Source organism: Petaurus breviceps, unplaced genomic scaffold (genome assembly GCF_028583685.1).
Source record: "Petaurus breviceps papuanus isolate PSGF00001 unplaced genomic scaffold, PetGlider_PUasm1.0 90919, whole genome shotgun sequence".
Classification (NCBI taxonomy): Eukaryota; Metazoa; Chordata; class Mammalia; order Diprotodontia; family Petauridae; genus Petaurus; species Petaurus breviceps.
This window is the reverse complement of record NW_027187378.1, coordinates 12,644,163-12,660,185: the sequence shown is the minus strand read 5'-3', so window position 1 is coordinate 12,660,185 and position 16,023 is coordinate 12,644,163. Positions and strand designations below refer to the sequence as shown.

Here is a 16,023-nt window from a genome sequence, read left to right as displayed (position 1 = left end):
GTGTGTGTGTGTGTGTGTGTGTGTGTGTGTGTGTGTGTGTGTGTGTGCGTGTGTGAGATTTTTCAGTTTGGAGAAGCAAAAGCCCTTTCCCTACTTTATAAATCATTACTAGCAATTACATTCCTTTTATCTTGAAGTTGCCTAGATAAAACAGACAAGAAAACAAATTATTTCACATGTATTCCAGAAGGTGTCCATGCTGAGAATAGAAAAAGAAACAAATTCAGGCAAATTTGCCATTGAAAGACAGCGATGGAGAATAAGACTGGATGTTCCTAGGAAAAACTTGACCTACTAGACTTCCTTCCTTCCACTTGTTTGCATTTATAAACTGCAGGCATCTTCTCCTTTTAGAATTCAACAGAAAAGGGAGTTGTATTTGGCTTTAAAATCCTCTACCCCTATATATATATATATATATATATATATATATATATGTATATATACATATATGTATTTAAATGTAATTTTCCAAAATCAGGCTAAAATGCCATAAAGACAGAGAACCATAATCCATAGTAATCAGTGTGAATTTACAACACAGGATAAAGCTTTTCTGAAATGGTGTTTAAGGACTCTAAGAGTAAAATAAATAGAAGAGTCTTCCAGGGCAATTTTCCCTTTAAAAATATGGAAAAACACCCCTCTTCCCATGCATATTTTAACAAGGTCATTTTCCATATCACTCATATTGTAACAGATGAAGCCTCCAAAATAGAGTTCTTTGACATCCCAGGTTAAAACTTAGTAAAACATGTGTTTCACCAGTGTCTTTAGATTACCTCACTTAAGCGTCCAAGATGCCAGTTCAGCATATCACAATGCTTTTTTTTCTCATAAGGTAATGAGTTCTCTGTCAATGGAAGTGTTTAAGGATGGTTGCATACCTCTCAGGAATATTATAGAAGGCATTTCTGCATTAGGGTAGAAGAGTGGACCACCAACTACTCCTACAATCAGACATTCCATCTTCCCGTTGTTTCTGGAAGTCACTCCTCCTCACTCCCACTCTTGGAATCACTAACTTCCTTCAACATACAGCTCAGGTGCTCTTTCCTTCAAGTGGCCTTTTTTGATTTTCCCAGCTATTAGTTCTTCTACCTATTAAAGTCGCTTGGTATTAATGTGCATATACTTCGTATTTCTTAGTAAACATGATGTATCTTCCTCTGTTCCCCCTTTGTACTCAGTAGAATGCAAGGTCCTTGAGGGTGGTGACTGTTTTGCTTTAAGTACCTAGCATGGTACCCTGCACATAGTAGGAGCTTAAGAAATGTTTGTGGAATCAAATTGAATAGAATTCAACTGGACCAGTTGGCTGCTAAAGTTGCTTCTAACTCCAAAGTTTCTAGCCAGTTCCTATACTTTTCTTATAATACTGGTCTCTGGCAAATTGACTACATAGTTTCTAAGGACTGAGATAATTCCAGAACTGGCTGAAAAGAACTGAATTTAGCTGTATTTTTGCTTTTTTTTTTTTTTGGAGGAGGGAAGGCAGGGCCATTGGGGTTAAGTGACTTGCCCAAGGTCATATGACTAGTGTGTCAAGTGTCTGAGGCCAGATTTGAACTCAGGTCCTTCTGACTCCAGGGCTGTTGCTCTATTTACTGTGTCACCTAGCTGCCCCTTAGCTGTATTTTTGAATGTCACTTCCGGAAAATAGCCATTACAACTGAAGACTCATGGTAAAGAGTTGGCAAGATACCAATAATGAGAATAGCTAGCATTGTTGTACTTTAAAGTTTGCAAAATGCTTTTCATATGTTACCATATTTGATCATCATACCAATCCTGAGAAGTAGGTGCTATTATCTGCATTTTACAGGTAAGGAAACTGAGGTAGTGTTGTTGTTCAGTTGTCTCAGTCAGGTCTGACTCTTTGTGACCCCATTTGGGGTTTTCTCAGCAAAGATGCTAGAGTGGTTTCCCATTTCCTTCTCCAGGGAAATTGAGGTAGACAGATGTTAAGTGATTTATCCAGGACCACACAACTAATATGTGTCTGAGCCATAATTTGAATTCAGGTCTCCCTCACTCCAAGTCCAGCACTCTGTCCACTGGGCAACCTAGGTGCCCCAAAATAGTTTCTAGTGATAGAATTCCAACACTTACCACAATGAGGGCAACGACAGACAGTGTATAGTAAGTTGAATCTCTCAGGAGACACCAAGAAGACAGAGCCACAACCTGTAAGAGAGAGGGGGGGAAAGTATATAAGGTTAATTGATGAGGCACAATCTTCGAATTTAAATATAATTAAAAACATGTGTAACATTTCCACCAGACCTAATCAATCCATAACTCTTGCAGTCTCAGTGCATGGGGGAAAGGCAATGATAAGGGAGAGAATTTGGAACTGAGAAGAAAAATTGAATTAAAATAAACCCTCTGCAATCTGAAAAAAAAGTCTACTAGATATTAAATAAAGCACCACACTAGGTATTATGAGGAATACAAATAAATAGACGATATGGATTCTCCCCTCAAGAAACAGACAAATTTAGCTGGAGAGACATGAATGATAAACACAATCAGTAAGCCCTAAAAGACTAGAGGGCTAAATGCTAAATTGAGTGATACAGAATACAGTTAGTCTAGGTCTAGGACTTCAGAAAAGGTGGAGATCTATGAGAGCCTGGCATAGGCAGAGATTTATGGAGGAGATGAGAAAAACTGAAAAGATCTGTGGTTTTCCTGGTACGGACACTCCCTTTATAGATGCAGACAGCAAACTGCCCTAGCCTTAGTAGGTAGTCTTTATGAGTTCTTTTAAAAATAAAGAAATAAATTGTTTTTGAGTGATGAATCTCTCAAAACTTAGTCACTGGATGACAGGTACACTGTTCATTTCTGGACATGTTCTCAAAAATCTTTCTAGCTTGGTAGTATTGGGTTTGGAGTAAGAATACTTGGGTTTGAAGCCTGGCTCTGACACTGGGCAACATTGGCTAAGTCAATCTGGTCCTCAATTTCCTTATCTCCAAAATAAGCGTATTGAAGTGACCTTTAAGCTATCATCCCATGACATGTAGAGCTTATGCTCTGTAGATACAGTGAGCATTATCTCTCTATACCATGATGAAAGACAGGAAAAAGACTCTAGTGGATGGGGACTGGATATATAATCTATATATGTCAGTCCATAAATATTCATTGGGAAGGAATGGGGGAAGCTTTTAATTTGATTTCTATTTGGCAGAGCAGGCCATTTTGTGTAAATTTCTGGCAGATCTGGGTGATTTGAATCATCTAATTGGAAGGACACTGATTGGATTGAGAATCAGGAGACAGGTGTTCTGGGTCTGGCTTTGTCATTAATTAATTGTGTGATCATGGTCACTTTATCTCTCTGGGTGTCAGTCAATAAGCATTCCTTAACTGTGTCAGGCATTGTGTCAAACACTAGGGGTTTAAAGAAAGGCAAAGTTTTAAAATGAGAGTATTAGACTAAATCTGTAAGAGTACTTCTATACAAAATTTCTATGCCACCTATATTTATAACACTCCCACAATGCTATTGCTTTTTATGTAAGTCCCAGGAAAAAACTACAACTTCTTATTAGATCTCTTCTCAAATTGTAGGTTAATCCACAGGCCACTGGACAAATGAGTGATTGCCCTTAGAAATATTCTGACCCTGGTATCTGAGTATACCTGGGGGTTTGTGAAAATGGGAATGCCAAATGTCAGCTTTTACCAGGCTACTACAGGATGCTGTAATCAATCAACAAGCATTAATTTCTCAAATGCTGGCTGTGTCCAAGCTCTGTACTAGGTGCTAAGAACACTCATTCAAAGAAGACAACAATCCCTGTTCTCAAGGTGCTCACATTCTGTACCAAAAGTATTTGATTTGGCATCAGGAGACTTGGGTTTGTCTTCAGTCTTACTAGATGTTTGACTAGGACCAAGTCACTTTGTTTTTCTGAGTCACACTATCCTCATTTATAAAATGGTGTATTAAATTTGTGTATTAAAATTGTAAATGGTAATTGTAACTAAAGTGTTTTGTAAATCTTAAAAGTCTATGGAAATGCAAATGAGGCTGTTGTCTATAATAAGCATATGTTTCATTTAAGATCCAGACTCCTTATTGTGAACTAAATCAGAGGTGAACTGTACAGACGAGAAAGGGAGTAACAAATTGGAAAGCCCCTCTCCTCCATCTTCCTTCCTTAATTCTCCCACCCATGCTGGGCTGTAATGCATAGCACAGCTTAAAAACTGGGTCAATATTCCTGATTACTCTGATAGTTTGTGAAGACCAGCGCCAGCACAGGCTTTCTGGATTCAAATAATGTGAAAGACACAGCTGAAATAGAAACATAAATGAATAATTAGGTTAATGCCTTTCATTAATGGGTACTTCCATTTGCTATGTAGATAAGGGAGGTATTTTCTGTTGCTAATTTTACCTGACTTCTTTTCTTATTCATGACCATATGTCACTGGTAAAAGGATTTGAGGAGGAAGTAGGATGTAACAGAAAATGGGCTGGACTTGGAGGCTGAGAGACAGTGCTTCTAAAAATGCCTCTGATATTTATAAGCTGGGTGACCATGGGTAAGTTACGTCTATAAGCCTCAGTTTCCTCATATGTAAAAGGAGGATAAAAATACCTGAAGCCTCACCAGGTTGGTGTGTAGATTGAGTGAGATAATGTAGCTCCTTGTAAACTTTCAAGGGTTATACAGCATGTCCCCAAAGTCTTAGCATAACTGTGCTAAGATATTCAGGACACCCATTATAAATGTCAGTGGTTATTTTCAAGGAGGATGAAATCATAGAAGCAATGCTTGGGTCAAGCACAAAATACCCTTTAGAATGGAATATTTTCCCTTCTTTTACTTTAAACTCTTTGAGGATAGGGTCCTTGTCTCCCAGTCATGGGAATGGAGTGTAAAGTGTGCAGAAGTTCAGAGATATTCAGTAAACACTTAACCAGTATATTAGAGTTGTCATAGAAGGACAGTGATCTCTTGCAGGGAAGGGTTTAAGCACATTGGACAAAATGATTCCAAGAACCTTGAAATATTGAAGTTTTTAAATTGAATGCTGCATATTTAAAGTAGTTAGAAAAAAATCACTAGAAAAAACACTAGATTTGAAATTAGAGGACTTAGGTTCCAATCTATTCACTATAAATGTGACTTCTGACAAGCTCTTTAACTTTCCTGGATCTCATCTGAAGAAAAAGAGGGGTTCAATTATTTATCTCATCTGTAAAATAAAGGAGTTGGCCTCTTATGATTACATGCACAAAGATCAGAAACATTTTTAGCTCATTAGGGAAAGAGTAGAATACCATGGACTGATATTCTGCAGGAAAAGTCATCCAAGAAGAATGGAAAGTTCTTAAGAATAAAATTCAGAAGTCAGAAAAACAAAGTGGATGAGAAAGATACAGACTTGTTCTGCTTGGCCCCAAAAGGCAGAACTGGGAGCAATGGGTGGATCTTGCAAAGAGGCATGCTGTAAGGAAAAAAAGTAAAAGAAAATAGTTACTCAGAAGTAGAAAGTTTCACTACCTTGGGAAGGTAGTGAGTGAGTTCACCTCCAATGGGAAGGTCTTTAAACAAAGAGTGGATAGAAAGTTGTTTGGTAAGTTTTAGAGAGTATTCTTGTCCAGATAATGTTGGACTAGGTGTTCTTTGAAGTATACTCTGATTCTGAGATGTTCTATGCTTCTGGGACTAGATGATCTCTAAAATTCCTTCCAGCTCCAAATCTTTGATCCTATGATTTTTTTTTCCTGAGGGATCAATTTTCCTTTTTTCTATTTATTTTATTTTTGATACCTTAAGTCTTAAAAAAAATAAAGAATACAGCACAAATTTCCTATTTGGAGTTATTGGTCTGAGAAATATATTTCAAACTCATGTGATCAAATTTGGGGAATATGGGATCTTTGTGAGTCTCCTTATTAAACATCACCTCTCCCCCTTTTGCCACCTTTAGAGGCACCATGGACATGAAGATGAATCTGTGTTCTGGAAGCTTTTTTATGTCCACAGAACCCAAACTTTGGCAGGTCCAACCAAGATGGGTAGGCTTTGGGTATCATCACACCAAGAGACTGTACATCTATCATTTGAAAATCAACCTAGCTAGTTTTGGAGATACCATGGAAACACTTGTTGCTAGATAATTACCCCTCTATTTAAAATAACTAGACAGTATAAGGTTGGACTATTTCTGTGGTTTAAGAAATGATGAGGGAACTCAAAAATTTAAAAACAAATGTTAAAAAATTGTTTTTACATGCAACTGGGAAATAAGATATATAGACAATAGGGTATAAAAATCCATCTTGCTCTACAAGAAAGTAAGGAGAAGGAGGCAAGGGAGGTTTGGGGGGATATAAGAGAAGGCAGACTGGGGGAAGGGGTATTCAGTATGCTTACCATCTTGGGTTGGGGGATAGGAGAAAATTAGTAACTCAAAATCTTGTGGAAATGAATGTTAAAAACTAAAAATAAATAAATTCAGAAAAAAAGAAATGATGAGTTGGTGGACTTGGAAAAATATGGAAAGACTTGTGCTTATGAAGAGGTTATCTACCCTCAGAGAAATAGAAAACAAATGAGTATAGTAGATACGTAGATGCATACAAATGTATATGTCTATATATGAATATGATTATAGATATCAAGTATATGTATAAGTAAGCATATGTAAGGGTATGTGTATGTGTATATATGTATATATTTCTATATATGTGTGTATATAAATATATATAAAATATATCCATTTTTAATTGTAGCCTTCTGGGAGGGGGAGAAGAACAAAGTAAAAAGTACACAATAGAGAACAAGAGAAAACTTACAAGGAAGCAAAGATGGACAGCTCTCAATACAACACGTATCTATTATATTTATTATTATATATTATATATAAATATGATGTCTGAATACTTATCAAGTTCCAGTACCATTCCTATAGTCAAAGCCTACACTTAGGAAAGCTGGTTTCTCTGAAGAAGTGATGACAAACAGATCAGGGAAGGGTCAAGTGTATGAAATGTCACTATTTTCTGTAACTCCTCTTCCTGAGGACACGGGAATTGATAGACATTAGGACTACAATACCATGAAACTTCTCTTCAACAAGAACATTTAAAAAAAATTCTCTGTTTATTTCTTCTACATTTCAGAAGTGAATGCCTTAGAGAAGGTCATTAGTAGGTGCTGGTTTAATTGAATTGAACAGAAGGATCTTATTAAAAGTTATACATTGTTATTGAAAGGTAAGGCTGTCAATGACACAACAGCTTTGGAAAAGACAGAGGGGCTTGAGGCAGATAGGTTCAGTAAAAACTGGCTAGTGAGGACCTATTACTATATGGCCTGAAATGTGCTCCAGAGAGAGATACATTTCAAGCAAGGAGAGGCAACAATAATTAGCTATCAATCATTTAGCATGTTGGAACATCTGAGAGGAAGCATGGCATAGTGGATAGACAGTCTTGGAGCCAGGAAGACTTGAGTTCATATCCTGTTTCTGACAATTAATAGCTGTGTAATCCTAACTAGGCTAATCACTAAATCTCTAAGCGCTTGAGGCAATACTCTAAGATTGCAAATCAGTAGGGGAAACTTTATCATTAGGACAAAATGTGCCCCTCGTTTCTCTCCCAGGCGATCTCCCCTGTACTAGCTATTTTCTCCTCTCTTTGCCTTCTTGACCCATTGGTGAAGCAATTCAACTACAAATATATGCTACACAGCCTTACTTAGCTGGGTCTTCACTGCTGCTAGGCATTCCTACTATATCTACCTTATCGACTCACTATCCCACTCTCCACAGAGGCTCTTCTAAACCTTTTCATCCCTTCTCAAACCTCCCATGAGTCTCTCTAACTAAGCTCTTTCAGCTGAGATCCTTGCCATAGTTTATAGAAAAAAATTGAGGCCATTTGTTGTAGGGTCCTTCTCCTTTCTTCATCTCTTATTGCTCAGAAGCCTTCTGTCACTATTTCCTCCTTCACCCCATGTCACATGATGAAGTGGTCTTATTCCTTACTAAATCCAGTATCTGTTCTAGCAATCTCATCTCCTCCTTCAGAGAAGATACCCCCTCTGTCACTACAACTTTATCATTTATTTTCTATCTTTCCCTGTCTACTGGAACTGCCTACACATATACCCATGGCTCCGCCATCCTGAAAAATATCTCACTTGATCCTTCCATCCCCATTAATTATTGTCTTATATCTCTTCTGTCCTTTGTAGCTAAACTCCTTGAAAAGGCTATAATCATCTATAATCAGTGTCTCCACTTTCTCTCCTCCTACTCTCTTCTTCACCCCTTATAAGCTGGCTTTCAATTATATCATTCCACTGAAACTGCTCTCTTCAAAGTTACCAATGACTTCTTAGTTGTCAAATCTACTGTCCTTTTCTCAATCCTCTTTCTTCTTCCCAACCCCTCTTAATTCTAGTGCCTTGCCTCTGTTATTTCCTATTTATCCTGTATATAGCTTATTTTGTATATATTTATTTGTGTGTTGTTTCCCCTATTAGATTGTAAGCTCCTTGAGGGCAGAGACTTTCTCTTACCTCTCTTTTGTATTTCCAGTGCTTAGCACAGTGCATGGCACAGAGTAGGTACTTAATAAATGCTTATTGATTGATAAAAAAAAATTTTTGTGGGAGGAGACTAGACCTATATCAAATCACAAGTTCATCTCTCCATTCTCCTGCTCTCCCTACTAAATATGCTCTATGCTAGATATACAAGGTAAGTAATTAAATAGTCCTTCTTCCTAGAGGGACTTAACCATCTGTAATAGCAAGCACAGTAGTTCACACCTTGTTTCAGCTATTGAATTAACACCTTGTTTCAGTTCAAGTTTCCTTTGAGCCTTGTATCAAGTCTGTTAAGAAACAGAATGTGTGAACTCCACAACTTGTGAACCCCAGAACTCATGAACTCCTGCAACAGGAAGGGGAAGAGCTAATGACCATATATATAAGAAGAACTTCTAGGCTATAGACAGCAGAACTGAGAAGAGGACCCTTGTGGTGGCAGAGTCAAGAAGAAAAAAATTTGCGGTATCCTGGCACTCTGTTTGTCTGTACTGTCTGTGTTGATGTTTGTTTGTGATACTTTGTATAGAAGCCCTGGGACCTTACTGGAAGCCCTGAAAGAGGATTTTCTGGTTGTATATTTACAGAAGTTCAGGAGGAGGGTTGTGGAGGTCCTGGGACTGTACTGATGATTTGTGCTGACCTCTTGGACCTTGTTTGTGGGTTTGTGTTGATTTCTATGTTGATTTTGTGTTGAGTTCTCAGACCTTGTTGGTGGGTCTGAGTTGATTTCACAGGCAGACAGTGAATTGATGAGGGGCCGGCATTGTTCATGAATATTATTGTGGCTCTGTCAAGCTTTGTCTTCCCAGAAACAGGAACTGTGAAGGACTTAAGGTGGACTGGACACTGAGCTTCAATATGGAACAGGAACTGGACAAGAAAATGGACAAAGAACTGGACAAGGAGCTGGACAAAGAACTGGGAGCTGCCTGCCTTTGAACCCAAGTGAAAGTTGGATGGATTCAGATAGGAGCTGGGACCATGGAAGAAAAACCATGGAAGCTGAGTCAGTCTCGAGTCAAGCTGAAAGAAGACTTTACTTGGATACTGTGTACTGACTGAGAAGATTATGATTCAATGTGAACTAGGAGTGGAGAACTTTGACTTTACTTTGTGATTGAATTAAGGATTTTGTGATTGACTAAATGAATGTACTTTGTTTAAAACTATGTGACCACTTTGGTGAAAACTATGTGGCCATTTTAGTGATCAGTTGAGAAGTTGTAACATTATGAATGCTGTATTTTGATTTTCTGTGATAAGTTGTAATATTGTGAATGCAGTACCTTGATTTTCTTTGAACGTTTTGCTCTGATTTGTTATTGAGTAAATAGAGAGTTTGCTATATTATGTAATCAGAACCTTGAAAGCTGCTTGTGTGTGGCTCTACACCTTCTATCAGGAAAGACAAAGTAAATATAAATACAAAGTATATGCCAAGTTATTGGGGTGGTGTTAATAGCTGGAGGAATTAGGAAAAACCTGAAGTAGCTGTTGGCCCTTGAGTTGAGCTTTGAAGGGATCTAAGGTGTCTAAGAGGCAGCATTGAAGAGAGAGTGTATTTCAGACATGGTCTTGTTTCCATTAGTTATTATTTCTGATGGGGAACATTAAAAACAGTCTTATTTTTGTTCAATGTAGAATTATGTGATCTTTGACATCTAACAACTCTAATAATCACCTACTTCTTGAAAAGAAATCTTAGATCTTTCTCTTCCATTTCTAGGATGCATTTTGTACATTTTGTTTTAAATGTGATTGTCATTTATATGCTCAGTTCAGTTTTTTCCATTTTGGATCTGGACCCCTGGAGTCAAGAATACCTGAGTTCAAATTCAGCCTCATACACTTACTGTCTGAGGTATCCTAGGCAAACCTTTTAACTTCTGTCCACTTCACCTTCTTTATCTGTAAAATGGGACAAATAAAAAAACACCTACCTTCTAGGATTGTTATGAAGATCAAATGGGATCCCATTTGTAAAAGTACTTTGAAAATCTTAAAATGGTATGGAAATGCTAGCTGTTACTATTATTATTGTTACTCATTTTCCAAGAGATTTCTGGAATAAATCCTCCTGTTTCAAGAGGAGAAAAAAATAATCACACTTCCAAAACAAAACCATTTTCCTTTTTGCACAATGCTTAATAAGTAATCCCTATAATTTTTTCCTTTTCTAGGAGGCTGAAATAAATTTGTTGGAATTATGGGGAGGTTCATGTTTGTTTTATTTGTACCATCTTGGCATTTTCTTCGTATTTTAACGGACGCAAATACTTTCCATTCTAGAGTGTTTTTACTTTTGGCTACCATAGCAGACAGTACACTGTAACAGTTACATGGAATAAAACATAAAGCTACCAACATCTCAAAGAAATGTTGACATCTCACATAAATTTTTTGGGAAAGGGATTCAAAGAATCATAACACAAAGTCTGTTACCTTCCCCAAACACAGAGGCTGATCTAGCCAAACTGGTATAACTAACAATTTCTCAAACTGTAGGTCTTCAAGCAAAGGCTAGATGACTTAAAGATTTTTTTGCAGAGGGAATTTTGGTTCAGATATAGGTCGGCACTCCATGGCCTCAGAGGTGCCTTCCCACATGCAGTAAGAGGTCTTCATTCAGGACTGGGGGCATTCCTTTTCCTGGGCTCTCTGCCTCTCAGAATCCTTCAAATCTCTGTTCTTGCTGCTACCATCTACCCTACAGCTCAGTTCTAACTGTTCGCTCCCTCCTGCAATTATCTTATATTGATTTATTCATGGATGTGTCATATCCCCAGAAGCATGTAAGCTCTTTGAGGGTAGGACCTGTTTTATTTTTGCTTTTATAGTCGTAGCATATTGCCTTGCAAAGTGTAGGCCTTAAGTAACTATTTGTTTGATGAAATGAATTGAATCTTTGCAGTAGCCATAATTTCTGCAGTCAAATTCTTTTCTTGGGAGGTGTGGTTATACAAATGTATTAATCCTGGATCTTTGTTTTTATGACCATAGCTGTAGAATTAGAAGGAACCTTAGAGGCCATCTAGTCCAGCTCTCTCATTTTACAAATAAGTAAACTGAGGCACAGGTTAAATAACTTACCTAAGCTCACATAGATGGGGAGAGGCAAAGACAAGATTTGAACTTCCATCCTCTGGCTCCAAAGCCAGCATTCCTTCTGCTATACCATACATATAATATCTCATTTTATCTGCATTACCATGGGAAGTAAGTGCTATTATTATCTACATTTTATAGATGAGGAAACTGAGGCAGACAGAATTTAAGTGATTTGCTCAGGGTCACATAGCTAGTAAGTGTCTAAGCCTAGGTCTGAACTCAAGTCTTCCTGACTCTGGGTCCAGAGCACTACACACTGCTCCAGCAGACATAACCTTCTACATCTTTTAATTCTACAAATATCACAGAATCACAACATTTCAAACCTCAAAGGGTCCTTGGATGTCATTTTGTGCTGTCCTCCTGTTCCACCTTCTAAACCTGATTACTAAAGACCACACCTGAGGTGAGCCCTACTGTTTACTTCCTAGGCCAATGCATTCTTATCATCATCCTGGTCTTTTTAATTTCTGCCATACCTACTTTTGTTCCACCATTGAACCAGATCACCTATGGCCAAGCCTGGGATCACTTAGCTCTGGTCTCCTTGGGTCCTTTTGTCTTCATTTTAAAATAGGCAATTTTGACCCTGTCTCTGTACTCTGTCCTTTCACACATGGCCCTCCTCTACCTCTTCCACTGAGAATTGTAATCCAATCTATAGAACCATTGCCTCTGGAAAGGGCGTGCCAATGGACTGCTCTACAGTTTTCACTAACCATCTTTGTGATTTCCTTGTCTGCATAGTCTCCCTCATTTAAATATAAGCTTTTTCAGGGCAGGGATTGTTATGCATTTGTATTTGTATCCCTAACACTCTGCTTGGCATATAGCAAATGATTAATAAATGCTTTTCATTCATTCACTCATTCATTAATTTTCTTCATTATATAATTTTGCTTACTTGACAAAAAGGTACAGGGGCATGTCCTGCCTTGTGTGTTCCCTGGGGCATGATTATAGGAATCATTTACCTTGTCTTTCTGGGAATCTGGAGAAAAGTGTGGAAATTTATACAAAGTAGACATTGAGGGAAAACCAGCCAATGATAAGATAAATGCCTACAGTTTCTGCTACCTTTTATGTGACTGACACTTGTCCCTGAAGCCTTCCCTCTTGTCCTGAGGGAATGGCTGCTTCAGAGATCGTGTTCGATGATATAAGAATGATATAATATGGATTACACCTACCAGAGATGTGTTATCAAAATTAATTATGTTTATCTGGGAATTGTTATGGCTTCTTTAGAATAGCAGATGTCATATAAGTTCCAAATTGCATTCATATCAAGTATTAATTTTTATGAGTTTGCCCATGATATGAAGCTGCCTTATCTTTCTCAGTGGAAAATAATCTTTTCTTCTTAAGACTCAACATAACACTTTTATTTCTATTTCACTTTTACATTATAACTTGTTTCATTATTTGTGTACATGTTTTATCTTTCTTGTTAAACTGAAGTTTCCATAAATGGGCAGAGATCATGTTTCATTCTCCTCTGTGTCCTTCCCACAGCACTTTACATGCTCTATATGTTTCCAATGAATGAACAGATAAATGATCAATTGAATGATCACCTTAGAAAAGGGGGATTCAGCTATTACCAGGATAATTTTTTTTATAGTATAGGTTTAGAAATTAATTCTGCAACAAAAGGCCAGGAATTCTTCAGTTTTCACTTTCATTTTTGTGTTGATATTTCCTGGTATTGTCTTACATATAACACCTACCACTTTTTTACTTTTGGCTTTAATAAAATTTTATAAAAATTAAATGCTTTATAAAATTTTAAATTTACTATTTAATAGCATTTTAATAAATAAGAATTTTAAAAATAGCATTTGATTTAATATAAGACATTTGGTTTCAGTTTTTGAAGAAATCTGCACTTGATAGTTATCTTTTTAAGGAAAAGTAGAGGGTTAGCAACTTCTTTATGGGATTATTTGGAGAGTGACAGTTATTCAAAGCAAGACTTTCAATCTAGAAAAGTAAAAGCAAATTCTACATATATATGACTGGGAGAGGCAACATGGCATGGTAGATGGAGAGTTGGATTTGGGAACAGAAAGATGAATTTGAATTTCACTTTTGACATTTACTGTGTGGCCATGATAAAGGTACTTCTCTAGACGTAAGGCAACTTCCTACAACTCATTTATTTCAGATACGTTACCAATTTATGTTGGTGGAAGAGGGTGTCTTCTGTATTGATCAATACATAGGATAGCATCTAGTTTATGTATTATGGAGGTCGCTTTGATTCTAATTACTCCAATTTCCTATATCTTGATTGTTTTGCTACAGAGTAATATCATAATCATAGAATTTTAGAGCTGGAAGGGACCTCTAAGGGTATCTACACTAATCTTCTTACATTACAAATGAGGAAACTGAGGCCAAGAGAAATTACACAACTGTCCCAAATTCACACACAGCCCATAGATGGGACTCTGCTTTGGGCTTCTCAACACCCACTTCAGTCCTTTTGCCGCTATCCAAAGCTGTCTCCTCATAACCAACATTCATATAATGTTTATAGTTTGTAACAAAGGTCAGCAAAATGCTGCCAGAGGGCCAAATCCAGCTACCCACAATTTAAGAATGATTTTTTACTTTTTAAAATATAATAAAATTTTATTTTAAATGTTTAAAAATATTCTTAGCTTGGGGTGTATATAAACAAGTGGTGGGCTAGATTTGGCCCCTGGCAATGTAGGTTGTCAGCCCCTGGTTTACAAAGTACTTTAAAACACATTTTTTTTCCCATTTATTCCTCATAACAATCCTATGAAGTGGGGAGGCCATGTATTATTATTCCCATTTTATAGATGAGAAAACTGCTGCTCAGAGAGATTAAGGGACTTTCCTGAGGTCACTTCTATTACAAGATGAACAGGGAGAAGGGAGATGATATTTGACTCAGATAAGTTAGTGTGTTTTCTAAGTTGATAAGAAGTTTGATAGGAAGTTGAAATTGACAATAACCAAAAAAAAAAATCCCTACAAAGTTCCCAGACTATCTGTAGATTTCTATTATTTGTGCCTTTGCTGACTCCATTATCTTAGATAAAAAGTTGGTGATATTTCTGTAGAATTTTCTCTGAGGAGCACAAAGCAATTTACAGACATGACTTCATTCATTCTCCTATCTCAGAAAGACAATATGTACAGACCCAAAGTCTCCTCCTTAGAGCATTGAGAAGCTACCGCTACAGTTGCTTTGTGATTTTTAGTGTGGAGTCACACAGTAAAAATTCTTCCAGAGATTAACCCCATGGCCATAACCTATTCTAAGACTCTCTCATTGTAAATATTTTCCTTCAGGATCAGTGTACTGTGCTACATGTAATGGAGATGATCATGAAGAGTTGTCCGAGAGTCAAATTCTGTTAATTAAATCTTGTTTCCATTGCTTTATATGCTAATTTGTGAGATGATTTCTGCCTTAATTAATCTTTACCTTGCCTAAGTGGCACGGTGGATAGAGCGTCAGGTGTGGACTCAGGAAGACCCAAGTTCAAATGTGACCTCAGATACTTACTAGCTGTGTGACCCTTGGCAAATCACTTAACGCTGTTTGCCTCAGTTTCCTCATCTGTAAAATGATCTGGAGAAAGAAATGATAAAACATTCCAGTATCTTTGCCAAGAAATTCCCAAAAAAGGGCCACAAGGAGCCGGACTCAACTTAAACTGAACAACAATATAGAGTATTTAATGCTTATTTCCAAGCTCAGCTCAAGCTCTCCATGAGGCTTTTCTTCATCTCTCCCAAGCTGTGAATGTTACTTTGTGTTTACATGTTTTTTGCCTCTAATGGAATGTGAGCTCTTAGAGGGCAGGGGGCTATTTAATTTTTTGTCACTTTCTACCCCCAGTAGCTGGCCCACAGTGATATAAAGACCTTGGCAGCCTCTCCAACAAGTAAACACTTAATTGTTTATTGGCTGATCATAAATGAGGTATGAAGAGCTGTGTTAGTTCAGGAGAAGGAGGAACTAAATTCAAACTTCACAACCGCTCCTTAATTGAACTGTTTTGTGAGTCTGAATGAATAAAGCATTAGCTCAGCACTTTCTATGTTCAAAGCTCTGCTCTGAGTGCAGGGGATGCTAACAAAGTGGAGGAGACACATCGAAGGAAGGTTTCATCTGCAAGTCTGATGGAAAGGTACTTGGTCCTGCAGATGGTGATGCTTCTTTCTTCATGTAAGTTCTATAGACTGACCCTTGGCAATTGATTTAGCCTCTCTGGATCTCAGTTTCCTCAACTGTAAAATGGGGATAACAATAGCATGTACTTCAGGTTGTTGAGAGGCTCAA

The 16,023-nt window shown here is 37.4% G+C and overlaps 1 protein-coding gene across 3 annotated transcripts in view; it reads right to left on the bottom strand.

Annotated features, from left to right (window-relative positions):
- SLC24A3 (solute carrier family 24 member 3) overlaps window positions 1–16,023 on the bottom strand; it is a 783,926-nt gene that overhangs the window by 123,271 nt on the left and 644,632 nt on the right. For all 3 annotated transcript variants that reach the window (XM_069075482.1, XM_069075480.1, XM_069075481.1), the window contains exon 7: window positions 2,113–2,187. In XM_069075482.1, the coding sequence (XP_068931583.1) occupies window positions 2,113–2,187 (75 nt within the window). The remainder of the gene's footprint in view (window positions 1–2,112; window positions 2,188–16,023) is intronic.